Source organism: Eucalyptus grandis, chromosome 11, assembly GCF_016545825.1.
Source record: "Eucalyptus grandis isolate ANBG69807.140 chromosome 11, ASM1654582v1, whole genome shotgun sequence".
Lineage (NCBI taxonomy): Eukaryota > Viridiplantae > Streptophyta > Magnoliopsida > Myrtales > Myrtaceae > Eucalyptus > Eucalyptus grandis.
The window spans coordinates 16457983-16473059 of record NC_052622.1 but is presented as its reverse complement, the minus strand read 5'-3'; the positions used below and the strand labels follow the sequence as shown (position 1 = coordinate 16473059).

Sequence of the window (15077 nt, the reverse complement as noted above, 5' to 3'; positions counted from 1 at the left end):
TCCATTTCCATTTAGTTAAATTAGATGGTATCAACCTTTTTATTGATTGATGACATGATTTGCTAAACTATATAAGATAAAAATTTTACTGGACATATCAATTTTGTGATAATTAAACATTCCATGTAATCTCGCTAGATTCAGAGGTGTAAAAATATTCCATTTAGCCATAAATCTGAGCATGACAAAAAAAAAATAATTAAGATCAAAGTTATTAATCATGATGACTCGATGAATTAAAAAAGTCTCTTGGAAAGTATCAAATTTGTTATTCAATAGCTTGACATTTGATTATATTTCACTAAACTTTTTAAATTAGACTCCTTCTATTCGAATCGAAATTGAGTTTTCTCAATTAACCCAAAAGCTTGGGTAAAAAGAGAAAATAGGTGGGATCCCACTGCCTAACTCCTACTTTTTGAAAGGAAAAGAAAAAGGCTTTTCGTACATGTGCAGGCCTTAACTATCAAGAACTTTGTTCCTTCACCACAAAAGAATTAAAAGGAAGATTTTTTTTTTAATGACTTTTCGGGAGGTCATTGAACTTAGAAGCCAAATAATTAGGTGAATATGTAGAGAGTCATGGGCCAGTCTACAGGAAATTTTGTTAGTAAGGATGGTTCCTCGAAGCATCACTGCGGCATATTAAAGTCGACAATTATTTACATTTCTTTACATGGAAAATCACTAGACCATGTGGTGCAAAAATTTTGGGATGAGAATCTACTTTTGCCCCCAAATAATTCATTCAAAGTAAAGTCAACAAAAGCAGACATTAAACTTCCAACAAACTTCGTTTCCCCATCCTAATTAAGGTGAACTACTGACCAAAAAAAAAAAAAAAAAAATTAAGGTGAACTTTGATCAGTCCAGTTTAATGGGCTGACCAGGCCAAGGCCTGAATTGACTTCAAAGCATAAAGCCCAGTGGAATTATTAGGCTTGATCTTTGTTGAAGCACTCCCTTACAACAATAACAACAACAACAAAAGGAGGCGAAAGGATAAGAACTTCGAACAGCGCCAAGCTATTCCATGTTAAATTTTTAGAATTGGAAAATTTTTTGCCACACTTCTATTTATTTGAAATTCATCAATTTAGGTCATTATTTCACATTGACTTCAACATTAGAAATTGTCAAACCAAGTCCATTTGCAATAGGAAACATTTTTTAAATTAATTAAGAATCGTTGTGTGTCCTCTTTAACTCCTGCGAATACAACTTAAGACCCTTGCTTTTCCTGAAAAAAACGAATTGGACATGCATTTACCTTTGTAAAGGATTTATTTTCTTTACGTTGCAATTTTGAGTAGGGTATTGCCGCAAACGTGATGCTCTCAGTGCTAAGATATTTCACGCTTTTTATAACAAATATTTATCCTATACGGTGTGATGAAGTTAACGTTCTCCGGTGTGAAGCATGGGCATCAAACAACTTTAGATTTAGTAATGTGAAGTAACAATTACAAAGATTCCTCCAATAAGTCACCATATAGTAAGTTGACAAGATAATGCACTCGAATGCGTTTGGTTCGTATTTTGAAAGCCCATTGGGAAAATGCAAAAAATGTCAGCTTTAGCCTAAAGAACTTTAAGCAAATGCAAATGCTGTTTGGTAAACTATGTTTTGAGAAGCAACTTTGAGAGAAATGCCGTTTTGTAGAAAACACATTTGAAAAGTCATTTGCATGATTAATATTAGTTTTTTTTTTTTAAATTTCATTTGTTTAAAATTGAAAAAAAAATTTATACAACTTTTTAAATATAAATGTTGACAATAATACTAAAAAAAATCGAATACATATATAATTTTTTTTTTTAAAAGACCAAAACCTTCATTGAAATTTTTTAATTTTTATTTGTTTAAAATTGAAAAAAAAAATAATGTATGCAACTTTTTAAATATAAATTTTGACAATAATGCTAAAAAAATCAAAAACATATATATAATTTTTTTTTTAAAAAAAGAGACCAAATCCTTCATCGAAATTTTTTAATTTTTATTTGTTTAAAATTGAAAAAAATAATGTATGCAACTTTTTAAATATAAATTTGAAAATAATGCTGAAAAATCAAATATATAATTTTTTTTTTAAAAGGACCAAACTCTTCGTCGGAATTTTTTCATTTTTATTTGTTAAAATTGAAAAAATAATGTATGTAACTTTTTAAATATAAAATTTGACAATAATGCTAAAAAAATCAAATATATAAATAATTTTTTTAAAAAGACCAAAAATATATATTTTAGTATTTATATAATTTTTATTTTTTAACATTATTTTGGCATTAAAAAATACTAACAATGGCAAAATTAGAAATTTGAAGAATAAGTGATGATACATTTGGAAAAAAAGTTTTCTCAAAACTAGTCCCTACTAGCATTGGACTTTCAAATTTTCCAATATTGACTTTTACTTGAAAGCTACTTCAAAATAGTTGCCAAACAATCTAGCATTTTCCCAAAGGGTTTTGAAAGAAATCCCATTGAATCTTTTGAACCAAACGGTGCATTTAGTTCAAAGCATTTAGAAAGCTCATTGGAAAAATGTAAAGCGGTTTAGCCTAAAGGGCATTGGAGGAAATGGAAAGACTGTTTGGTAAATTTTGCTTTAAAAAGCAACTTTGAGAGAAATGTTGTTTGGTAGAAAACACGTATGCAAAGCCCCTTTGCTGATTAATATATAAATATTTTTATTTTTATTTTTTTAAAATTAAAAAAAATAATGTTTGCGACTTTTTTAATTTATATTTGACAACAATATTAAAAATGTTGTGTAAATTTTTTTATTAAAATTAAAATTTCTTTTTTTGCTAAAAAACATCGAATGGAAAAATTCGTTTGCTCTCTTTCTCGATTACAAGAAGAATACTTTTATTACAATAAAAACATGATAACATATGCTATGAGGAAAGAAGCTCATTATCCTTAGAAATTACAAATATCATTAATTATATCATAAATTCACAGCTATTTGACCATATTAGATGCTACATCATCATTTGAAGCATTACCTTCCTCATTTACAACATCAGAATCCGTTGTATATAAATTGGGATCCAAATCCACTCTAGCAAAATGTGCATCGTTCAGGGCATTTCTTCGTATATAATTGTGCAAAGTTATTGTTGTTATCACAATTTTCACTTACTTTGTATATGGATAATTTGGCGCACTCTTTAAAATCTTCCACTTCTTCTTCAATATGCCAAAAGCTCGCTCAATTTTTGATTGTAGTGAGGAGTGAGCACGGTTGAACACTTCTTTATAACCCGTTGGTTAAGGACCTCGTTGAAACTCAAGTAAATGATATCTAACTTCTTTATATGGCCCTAAATAATCGGTGGGATTTGGATATCCAGCATCAACTAAATAATATTTACCTAAACAAAAAATTTGTAAATTTAATAACATATAACACATACATATATTAATGTGTAAAAACTATTAATTAACGAATCTTTCGGAGGATGATGAAATTGTAAATCATGTCTCTTAATAGCTTCATAAAATATACGAGTATCATGAGCTATTTCCCCCCAACCGGCCCAAACATAAGTAAATTTCATGTTAAAATTACACACGGCCATCACAGTTTGTGTCGATGTTCCTTTTCAATCAATAAAACGAAACTGCTCACTTGTAGGTACCACCACTGGATTATAAGTACCATCTATAGCTCCAATATAATCCTTAAACAAGAACAAGAATATTATTTGATTTATTTTTAATTCATATTTTCTATTGTATAATCGTAACTTACCTTAAAATGTGGAAAAAATCTTGTATTATTCCTGATCTACTTTGGAACTTCCTTGAATTGCTGATCGGATGGTTGGATTAAATCTGCTCCAATTTCAAATATTTTATCCAAAACTAAGCTAAATAGCTTGCATATGGTTTCTCCAGAATGCTAAAAGCGCTATTGTGCTAACTTATTACTTATATTATATCCTAAAATATGAAGAAACAATCCTAGCATTTCTGCAACATCAATATTTCTAGATCCCTATAGACCATATCATGTCATTAAATTCTTAAACACAGTTCTATTCATTCTAAACATTCGATAAAACCTTTCAGGATTAGCATCAATGTCCATCAACTCTTTTAACCATGCATTTCCTATATATGATGAGGTCATGCACGGTATTTTTTGACCATATGTTGCTTGATAAACACCATAAGTATGTGCAGCTGCACAAAGTTGCCAAATTCTTCTCCCTCTTCTTCATAGTTTTTTCTTTCTTTCAAGAGAATCATTCATAACTGATTAAAGTAACAAAATAGAATTAAAATAAGAGATATAACAAATTATTTAAATCATTTTATCAACAAAAAACACTTATCATATATATATGTATGTATGTATGTATGTATGTATGTATGTATGTATGTATGTATGCAAACTCCATTCAATAAAAAGAACACCAATTGGAAATAAGTCTAACAATATAACATAAATATATCTCACCAACTAATACAAATAAATAGTGCAAATATGTATTACATTACAACAATGTTACACATGAGAAAAATAAACAGCTAATATTCTAGTGATGATTACGTTATGCGAACTTATACTTGAGCCATGTGACTTTTTCTTGATCACTATCCAAGTTCATGAAGATTTGCCTATTATCTTTCTTTTTTGAAAAATAATTTAGTGAAAAAAAAAAATATAACTCTTGGTTTTGTTTAATCTCGGGTATAGCTTTCAACGTCTCTATAAGTTCCTTGTAAGGATCAAACTCTTTGGTATAACTTCTACTTTCAATAGTTGAATAAATTCTCTCCATTTGCATTGCTAGCTTATCAGTTGTACTCAATTTCTTTTGTTTATTTCCTTGAGATTGCCTCACCGAACTTTGCAACGTTCTTTTATCACTTCGATGTTGTTCACTAGCCTTTTCACCCACATTGCCCTCTATATTATCATTAATAAATCCTGCCGAACCACCGATGTGAAATTTTGCGGCCACAACATCCTCATCAACACATAAGCCTTGTGTAGGATTTCATGTGATGCTTCCAGTGGCAACAGTATCCCTAAACATTCTATCCAACAAAACTTGAAAATCTGGATGTATGCCTTTTTATTCTAAAAGCTCTAACCTTAGGATTTTCCTATTATAATAAACATTTTCATGGGTTGCATAGAAAAAAGATTAACCAAAAACAAATTAACAAAAGAAGGGAAAAAATCCGAATTTTCCTCTCCCACCATTCATCATTTGCATTAATGGTATTATTTTTTGGATCTCATCCTAATCCAGTTTCCTTTAGGACCAATATCCTCCATCTTTTCCAATATTCCTTAAGATTATCTTACTTATTTTTCATTTGACTTTTATCATACTTTTTGCCCCTTAAGTCCTCAAACTTCTTAATTGTAACCATCTATCCATCCATTTTGTTGTTTGCAGGACAGTTGCCATTGTCAATTTATTCAACGCACAACTTACAAAAGGTTTCAACATCTTCAGGGCTCCAAAATGCTTTTTCCTTTGATGAACTTGCCATATACTAATAAATGCAACATAAATAAATACAATTTGAGTTTAAAGACAACAAACAATAGATGCAATCAACACCGAATTGCTTTTTTTAGTTTTAGACATTTGTAAACTCGTGCTAAATTCAAGAGTGAACAGTCAAGAGACAATAACTTTAAAATATGTCAATTTGAACTCATGAGTCAACATTTGTCATGTAATTGGAGAGGCACAAGTTCTTTTGCCCCAAAATTTGGCTTCCTATTCATCAAGAGGTATTAGCAAGAGAAGGGTAATCTTTAGGATCCTTAACATTAAACAGCATCATAAAGAAATAACCTGGGCAAAGCTTTGTCAATCAAGGATTTTGCAAACCAGAGTTGGATATCGGCCGATTCTCTCATGGTAATTGCTTATAACAAAAACTAGACAAATAGGGTGTATTGCTTAGTTTTCACATAGCTAAAATATTTCAACTGAATGTTTTTTGTTCTGCACTTTGCTCGCTCATGTTCTTTCTTTGGGTGAAAGTATGTTGGAGCTTAGAGCATGCAAATAGAAGCTAAACAAAAAATAGAAACAAGACCTTGCTGCTAGGTGGAGTCTAACAGATTTTGTTAGGTCGAGGAAAAAAAATGGCAGTATAAACAACTCCCGAAACAAAAAGTAATCACAATTTGAAAAAGAAATGGAAGGCAATAGTAGGCAATATAAATAACATTCCTATGCTGGAAGCTCGAAGTCGGTATTCATATTAACATTGTAGATTAAGTAAATATAGCATAATCTCCATTGAATGACCGATTAAAGACATTGATATCAAAACTTAGTCATAGCTGAAGCTTGTGAAAGAGTATTAACAAGGAAAATGTTAGTATGATACAACATGAAAGAAGGAATGTACAGGATTTGCAAATATTGCCCTTCTCAAACAGGCAATTGTTAAAAAATAATCATTTACAGTAATCTTTCTGATGCAGATCTATACAGTAGGAAAAGATTTACTAATGCCAAAGAATACCATAGCTCAATGGACTCTCTCGTTACTAATGGAAAATATTTAACTTGCAAACCTTAGTTTCAAAGGAATCCGTATCAGGGATAGGAGCAAGAATGAAGCAACAAGAAAAGCAGACAAGTTTGGGCCATTCTTTAGCAATTTGCAAGGATGCATCATTGGATGCCTCAAAATCCTCGAAAAAAGTTGTATCTTGGGGATGGAATCAAAACTCTCAGCTTGGTAGGCCAGGCCCTGAGAACCTTCCGCTGGTGGTTGATGGATTAGCAGGGGAATGTCTAGTGTCAGTTTCGGGAGGGCGCGTACATTATGTTGCTCTCACGTCCAAGAGAGAGGTATGGGTATAAGGCTGTGGCAAAAATGGAAGAATTGGAGTGGGAAGCTCCAATGACGAGCTTCACCCAACATTATTAGACTCTTTATAGAAGGTCTGGAAGTTCTACAGGTTAGGTCAAGTTTTGATCATAGTCTGATCCTTGTAGCTGAATGATCTATAGTTTGAATGAGTAGCTAATAACTTGGCTTGTAGTTTCTGTCTTGTCATGCTCAGCACCTCTGCCATGGAAATTGGCTAGCTTTTTTCTTTTCTTTTTTTGCTTTTGATTGAACAATTGCCTAGCTTACTTGTTATATAAGAGCAGGAAGTTGCATCGCAAGAATTTACACCTTAGCAGACGTTGTCTCTCTTTGAATTCCTGATCTTCAAGACAAGAAGAGTGAATAGCCAAAGAAAATTTATGTAAACCTTTTGCATTTGTTATGCTAATACAGTGCTGATGTGCTTCTGAAATACTTGATTGCTGATTCTAAGTCACTCGACGTTGAAGATGGTCTTGATGGATTATGAACAACTTAGAGAATTTATCTGGAATGGTGTCTCTAAAACAAGCCATGATAAGGATTAAATGGTCTCGAGGCCCAAAGCGCATCTTATGGGACGTGAAAGAATATCAACCGGTAGGATTCCTCATTCCCCGATCAGATTTTTCAAATAGAAGCAAGAAAATAGTCTATTAATTAGAATCCCAGTTTACTCGTCACTAAAAAGCTAAAAAAAAAAAAATGGCACATACCAAGAGAAAAATTACGAACAGAGAACTCGAAGCCAAACAATTTGGATAAAAAATTATGAGAGGATAAAAACTCCAAAAAAAAAAAAAATACAATTCATAACAACCACAAATGAAAATCACTATGCCCATCACCCAAAACTCAATCATTGCAACAAAAACGACAAGCACGACGAAAAAGGAGGGAGGGCTCTTGTTACTTCTCAAGTCTAAGCTATTGAAAGTGGATCCATGCAGGACGAGCACTTGAGCGAGCAAAGAAAAAGCGTAGTCGAGCGAAGAGTGCAGTCGAGTCCAAAGCCTCTCGTTGCTCCCCTGCCTTCGATGCTCTCGAGCCGCTCCGCCCTCGGCTCCTGATCTTCAACCTCAGCAGCAGCAACAAGAAGAAGAAGAAGAGCAGCGCTCCTTCCCGTCCGGTTCGTGACCCTCTCGCCTCTTCGATTTCGCCGCTCGCTTCTTTCGCGCGGCTCGTTTCCGTTCGTCCGCCGGTCGCCACGGCTCGATGGGTGTCGCATTGATCGCGCCGGCTCTCTTCGCTTGCTGAAGTGAAAATTGCGCTGGCTTATTCGTGTGATCTTTCGTCCTTCGCGAGTCGGCGATTCTCGCTTTTCGGAATCTTGTAGTCATACATTTTTTTTCCTTTTTGGATCCAAGCTAGTAGCAGTACGATTTCCTTGTTTCCGCGGATGGTTTTTTTTTTTTTTTTACCCCTGCGTTGGAGTGAATGGACGCCGTGGCTAGCTCACTGATCGCGGTGGTTTTGTTGTGCGCGTGCGACGAAGTGCTGTTCTCGGGGACGGGATTAACCTTAGAGATGAGATGATTTTCGCGCGAAACGCTGCCTTGGAGTAGTGCTCGACCGAGACCAGTATGGTGTATGTCAATGGCTTGTGTAGAAATTTGCTATTCAGACCTAGGGGACGGCTATGGCACCTTCCGCAAGCATTTTGGCAAGAACATGTCGATTCTTGTTATTGATGGTTGGCTTCTGCAGCTTGTTGATGCCAATATCTGCCGTGCATGACGGTGGAATTGAATTAACCGCTAGGAGCCCTAGGACCATCTAAGCTGCTCTGGTGTCGGCTCATGGCCGTGGTTGTTATTTTTTCAGATTGTACGATTGGTGAATCCGATGATCAGGTTTAAAGGTTCAGTTCTGTGGAATTCCAGAAATTGAAAAATAATGCAGCACCATGGTGCTTCAGAATTGATACGGTGCAGTTGCTGGTCAAGAATTTCAATTGTCGTTTTTTTTTTTTTTTGACTTCACAAAGTTGTGTGTCATTTTCGCATTATTTTGCTTCCAACTATCTCGTAAGGATTAGGACTTACGCATTCTCTTGCATGACCTAAATGTCTGAAAGGTTTGCTCCATTGAATCCCAGGAACAATGCCTGAGAAAATAACAGCCGAGGATTTATTCAACGAGATTGTGGAAAAAATCGCTGAAAATGTTCCTAAGCAGAAGTCTGTTTCATTCGTTGAGGGGGACAAGGCCGACGCAGTTACTTCTCAATTTAAAAGGCTCTTTGGATGCCAGAAGCCGATTCACCGTCTATTTGGGGGTGGAAAATGTACGATATCCTTATTAGTTTTATCAATTCGGTAAAATTGTGATGCTTTTTTGAACGTCTTCCTGACCAAATTGTGCAGCTGCTGATGTGTTACTGTGGAGGAACAAAAAGATCTCAGCAGGTGTCTTAGCCGGTGCAACTGCTATATGGGTGCTTCTTGAGTGGCTTGACTACCACTTTCTGACGCTTGTCTGTTTCGCTCTCATCCTTGGCATGCTAGCTTTGTTTCTGTGGTCAAATGTTTCTGGCTTACTGAGCAGGTTAACAAATTCCTATGTGTTTTTCCCTTTTTCTTAATTCAATTTTCAATACTGCTAGGTTTTAAATTATTTTTTTCTTTTCTAGCAGGTCAGCATCCAAACCCCCTCGTCTTGTGGTGCCTAATGATGTCTTTGTTGACATCGGGAAGTCTGTAGGAGCTGAGGTTAACCAAGCTTTGAAATTCCTTCAGGATGTTGCTCTGGGAGGAAACTTGAAGCAATTCCTCATGGTGAGTTCAGTGTTTCCTTTCTCTATTTGGTTGTTGTCATTGTATGTCTACAATATCATGTCCTTGATAGTAGTCCTTTTCTTCTTTTATTGTTGCACGCAGCAGGGCAGTTGGTTGTCAAACATCTCATGGTATGTATCATTTGTGTAGCTTGAAGCTGATGGCCAAAGGAACATGGCATTAACATCATTATTATTTCTGTGGCTGTGATATTTGATGGGCTTTGTTAAAGATATTAAAATGGACTACACTATATCAACATTCTAAATTTGTATGTACTCGTATACAAGTGTTTTATGTATCATTCTTGGTAGAGAATCTCTTGATGGTGGGTCATGTCTCTGCTGGATAATTTCGGTATATGGACAGTATCTTGTGTGTTTTGGATCAAGGGTGTTTCTCGTCATATATATCAAATCACCACTAATTGCACAATGACTATTTGGAAATTCTTAGTTCACTGACTGTGGATGATTAGACTATCATATGCCATCAGTGCAAAAATCAAATTGTGGTATGAGAGAGCTTTCTCTAATCTGCATATGATACGATATTGCAATAACAGAACCAGCATAGCTAATCTCCCAGAACAGGCCTTGCCACATTTAAAATCTCCCTTTTTTAGATGTGAATTTTTTATTTCCTTATTTGTTGTGTGATGTCTTACAAGCCTAATTTGGTCATCGGCATGTTGTTGCTTCCATTCCAAATGTTTTGTGACATTTTAATTCTTTTCGTAGCACACTGATAGTTTTTACTTCAACAATTTGTCCATAGTTAAGCAGTACAAGATATTTTGTGCTCAGCTTCTAATGCTTTTCTGATGTAAGAAACTCATTATATTTGTAAGTTGCAACAAGCTTAGAAGTCAGCTTGTCTTGGCAATGTTTGCTCTGACAATGAGATGCTTCGCAGGTTGTGGGGAGCCTTTGGGCAGCAGCTATAATAGGGGGCTTGTGCAATTTTATAACAGTGTTGTACATTGGTGAGAAGATATTTACATGAGTCTATACTCTGGAGTCCAATAGCATGGTGCCTGTGTCTATCTTGATGGCTGCCTTAATTTCATGTGAAATCAGCATCACTTACCCTGACAATGAGCTAAATCTTGGAATACACACAATGTGTTTCATGTTAAGGATTAGTGAAAGAGAGCTGTTTTCTTCTTCCATGGCAATAGACCAAGTTTTTAGTGTATAAACTAATTCATTGCAGTACAATACTTCTACAGGATCATTTCACTTGTATCTTCGCATGGTTCCTACTTTCTATTCAGTGATCATATGACTAAAAAGTTTTTTCTTGCTGAAGGTTTTGCTGCTGGTCACACATTACCTGTTCTGTATGAGCGATATGAAGATCAAGTCAACAGCTTCGGTGACCAGGTCCTGGACCAGCTTCAGCATCTCTATCGTAAATTGGTACTGTTCTTCCAAATGAAATGCATTTGATTTATCACTTGGTTATACTTAATTATATCTAATAGTTGTGTCCCTTTTTATTAAGATTGGATCTTTTAGTATGCCATTTGATACACATGCGCGTCTATCTGCAATACTTGGGCATATAGCTGTTTCTTTGACCTGGTATTTATTATGGTGAAATTGGAGGGATACTACTGCAGCAAAATTAAATGAGCTTTATACCAGGAACTGTGGTAAATCTTATAATGGGTTGGATGGTATAAAATTGCAGCCAGACTTTTATCCAGTCCCCCAAATATCTTCTCTGATAAACCATTAATTTTTCATGCTCAGATGTTACCATCTTAATCCCCGTGTATCACTTTTTTCAGGCTCCTCCAGAGCTAATATCTGCCGTTGAAGGTAACCGTGAGAAACAAGGGGGAGCTCCAAGGAAGCTCACAGTGAAATGGGCTTCTGATGTAATTTTTAAAGAAAAGCAGGAAAAGCCTCCCAAGAAAGAAGGGATAGATGGAATGGAAGGCCAGAAGGGCAAAGAAACCACACGAGGAGGTGTTAAAGGTAGAGACTCCTCATGACGGGGGTGGTGGTAGCAAGGATAAGAAAAAGAAACAGAATCATAGAACCAGGAAATCTGGTAAGTCATATAGTTTTGTGGATGACGATGGATAAGATAACTACTCGTACTGATGATGTCAAATTTTTCATGAAGCTGAGATGAGAGTATGGTTAGGTTAATTAATTGAGTTTAGTTTAATTAATTGTAATTAGCCTAATTAATCGTGATTAGTGTAATTAATGACGGATTAGCCGTTAATGAGAATTTTATGTCCGTTTTTCTGAATGAGATTGTGCTTAATTTCGATTGTTTGAGCATGATGCTATGTTATATTGCCCAATTATAAATTTTATTTAATATCTTAAACAAAAAGGTTTATGAGCAAGAAAATAAAGAATTTTGAGGTGTTGGGTTTGGACGTCGAATTTTATGTGCTAAATAAAACAATAGGGTTTTAAAAAGAAAGTGTGCAAAGTTTGACAGGTTGATTTCAAACACGTGACCACATACAAATATTTTACCGAAATTTTTAAATGTGAAAAATTGCCAAAGTTAATTATTTGAAAATGAACTCTTTTATTCTAGGCTAATTAATGGCAATAAGAATTGTTTGATTGTTGTTTGCTTGAATGGTCATTTAATCGAACCTGTTACCCAATGGGAGTTTGGGAGCGATGCCAAATTTTTATCGGATGCCTACCGGAGGTCTGAATGTCAAGTCGCGGTTGAGGCCATACCGATGCTCCTTATGGAATACCATCTAGGCAGAAGTTCTAGACGATGCCATGCTGCCCAGTCATGCAGGAAGACTATCAACTCTTGTGTTGGCCGTGGCCTAATGGGTCGTAATAATTGGAACATGTGTGTTGGCAATATGCTTAGAATATTTCAAATGTGTTCTAATTATTATTTATGTATGTTGCACTAATATTGCCATGTGAGGTGTACTAATATGCAAAGGTATGCCAAGGCGAGATAAGATTGTGTGCCGTTGCATGTTTAGGTTGTCTCCGAGACAAATTAGCTTCCTAATTGAGGTTTAAGAAGTTGACTCGTTGAAATTTATATCTTACCCCATTGTTGTTAATTATTTTCAGGGCTGTAATACAGATAACTACCAGGTACAATTGTGGTGGGTGTAAGATGCGGCACTTTTTGGTTGGCTTTGCCATTAGCAAAGTTTAGGTCAACTCTAATCCCAATAGATTTTTGAGTTGGTTCATAAAAAGTCGCCCTTTTGAATGGGCTTGTAATTATTAAATTTCCTAGGGTTAACAAGTACTAAATAAAGGTTGTGCTTTTGAAAATATTTGATGTGTTTTACTATCCCTAGTGTGATGATTGACTAAGTGTTATTTATTTAAGTCACTTTTATATGCGTTTAATCGAAAGCTAAAAAGAATGGATCAGTGATGCATCTTAGGACATCGCAATTTAATCGGCCGTCAAGAGATGTTCGTGCGCTTGGGATTCAGGGCGTGATAGAAATGGATTGAGGTGCAACTAGAAAGAGGAAAAGATAGGATGGACATAGGAGTGTATATTGGATATTTCAGTTTTCTTATTTGGTTATGATATTTGAGTGACATGAGAATTCGCGAGTCGATGTGAGAACGTGTTTCCCATTCAATGTCCATTCCTATTTAAATGTAGGAATGTTTTGCAGTTGTGTAGTCTGATTGTGCCTGTTGATCTTAGCCGAAATTGGCCTAAATCATCAGAAATGTTGATTCCACTCTATCCCTCTTCTTTTCTACCAGATGTTCACGCTTCCCTTCATCCTAGTGGACTGGTCAGACATTAGAGTCCACAACTTGGAGTAAAGGCACCGCTGTCACCGTGGAAGAGAGGGCCCTTCTACCATTTGTCAAAAAACAATGCATCTTTTCAAATTGGCTGTACCTGTTAAACTTTAGCTCAAGTTGGCCTAAATACTTCATTCAATCTTTCTATTTTGTGGTGCAACCGAGAACCACTTTCTTTTTACTTTTTTAGCTGGTTACAATTTTTCTTAAGGAGTGGACCCTGCTATACTGTGCCAATGATTATTTACCTATTGATAAATGCTCTGTGTTGGCATTGCCTGTCATTCTTGTCCTTGTGCTCCAATTAAATTTATTATTGAAAAGGCGTAGGCCTTAAGTAACGGGGCCCTCAGTTATACTGATGATAATAAGCTTATGGTTTAGCTTAGTCATTAAGAAAAAACATTCATGAGGCGTGACAAACGTCACACATATGTCGTCCTCCTTACTTTTTCTCATCTTTTTTAAACAGGAGGTTGCATACTTTTACAGATCAATTTACCTCTTGTGTATTCTAATTTCTAACTATCGACTCGAGGTTTGTATATTCAGTTTACTTTTTCTCTCTTCGTACTTTTCTTATGTCATTCTGACTGGCAGATTTGATGGACTCAGATCAAAGAAGTGTGAGCAGGACGTTGAACTATATCAAACGCTTTCCTGCTGAGTGCAATGATGATAAAGCTGAATGTCAAGATGTATCTTAAGAAGGTTTCGTAGAATTTACTCTAGACAAAAGCAAACCAATAGCTGATAGCCATTAGGGGTGAGCATGGTCCGGGCTGGTCCAGGCCACCCCCTAACCCTAGGACCAACTCGTACAGTGTTAGTCCTCAATTTTTAGAACCGATGACCGATCCTATTGAGCCTAGGACCAAGGACCGGACCAACCCAATGGGTTCGGTTCAATTCTAGGGTCAACCCGGGATCGATCGATAATTTTTTCGTCTTATTTTTTATACTTCATAAAAAAACAAACCTACAAATTCAAATTACACATCCATTGACAATGCGGCATTGTGCAACTAAATTATAAATACCAATACATATTTAGTAAATTTAAGATAACACAATAATAGAAATTTTGTACCTACTAACCGCTCATCAAGATATGAGACAAGATGGAAAGTTCTTGTAATCATCTATCTTTAATATTCATAACACCATATGCAAAAGCGTTTTCCTGCATTTAATCATGTGGAGTCCACTCAACCAAAAAATGAACTTCACACCACTTGACTAGCATTTGATCATGTAGAGTCCACTCAACCAAAAAATGAGCTTCACACCACTTGACTAGCAAATCACTGTAGCAACTGCAGTACTACTCTACTCTTCAAAAACTTCTACCATTTGACACAAATTGAAAAGCAAAATGCAGCTGAAATTCATTAGTAAAATACAATTAAACCATAAAAGTTCAAAATACTTAATATAAACCATGAATATATAATTTCACATCTTGTTAATTCACTTGAACTTCTAAACACCTAAAAAACAAAACAAACGACGCATAATTAATACTCAACAAAAGTTTTAAATTGAAATTACTATTAGTGCTATTGATAGAACATCTCAATATAATATAATATAATAGATATTTTACTTAGGTTTGAATATATAAAAGAATTATAAATAATA

The 15077-nt window shown here is 35.0% G+C and overlaps 1 protein-coding gene across 7 annotated transcripts; it reads left to right on the top strand.

The window, feature by feature from the left end:
* The first annotated feature begins 7797 nt into the window (after positions 1-7797).
* On the top strand, positions 7798-13720 carry LOC104414267 (reticulon-like protein B8). Of its 7 annotated transcripts, none has more exons than XM_010025328.3 (9): positions 7798-8000; positions 8970-9158; positions 9238-9418; positions 9504-9648; positions 10564-10633; positions 10960-11069; positions 11444-11709; positions 12729-12752; positions 13392-13720. In XM_010025328.3, exons 2-7 carry the CDS (start codon positions 8975-8977, stop codon positions 11648-11650), a joined length of 897 nt encoding a protein of 298 aa, XP_010023630.1. In that variant the 5' UTR covers positions 7798-8000; positions 8970-8974; the 3' UTR covers positions 11651-11709; positions 12729-12752; positions 13392-13720. The 7 variants fall into 7 exon arrangements, with proteins under 7 accessions (XP_010023630.1, XP_010023624.1, XP_018717582.1 ...); XM_010025322.3 differs by having other exon boundaries at positions 12729-12816; XM_018862037.2 differs by lacking the exon at positions 12729-12752.
* The last annotated feature ends 1357 nt before the right edge of the window (positions 13721-15077 follow it).

Coding starts and splice junctions, on each gene's coding strand:
- LOC104414267 (XM_018862037.2), top strand. CDS start 8,975: ATGCCTGAGAAAATAACAGCCGAGGATTTATTCAACGAGATTGTGGAA. Junction 9,159..9,237: donor TCTATTTGGGGGTGGAAAAT/GTACGATATCCT, acceptor CAAATTGTGCAG/CTGCTGATGTGTTACTGTGG. Junction 10,634..10,959: donor TATAACAGTGTTGTACATTG/GTGAGAAGATAT, acceptor TTCTTGCTGAAG/GTTTTGCTGCTGGTCACACA.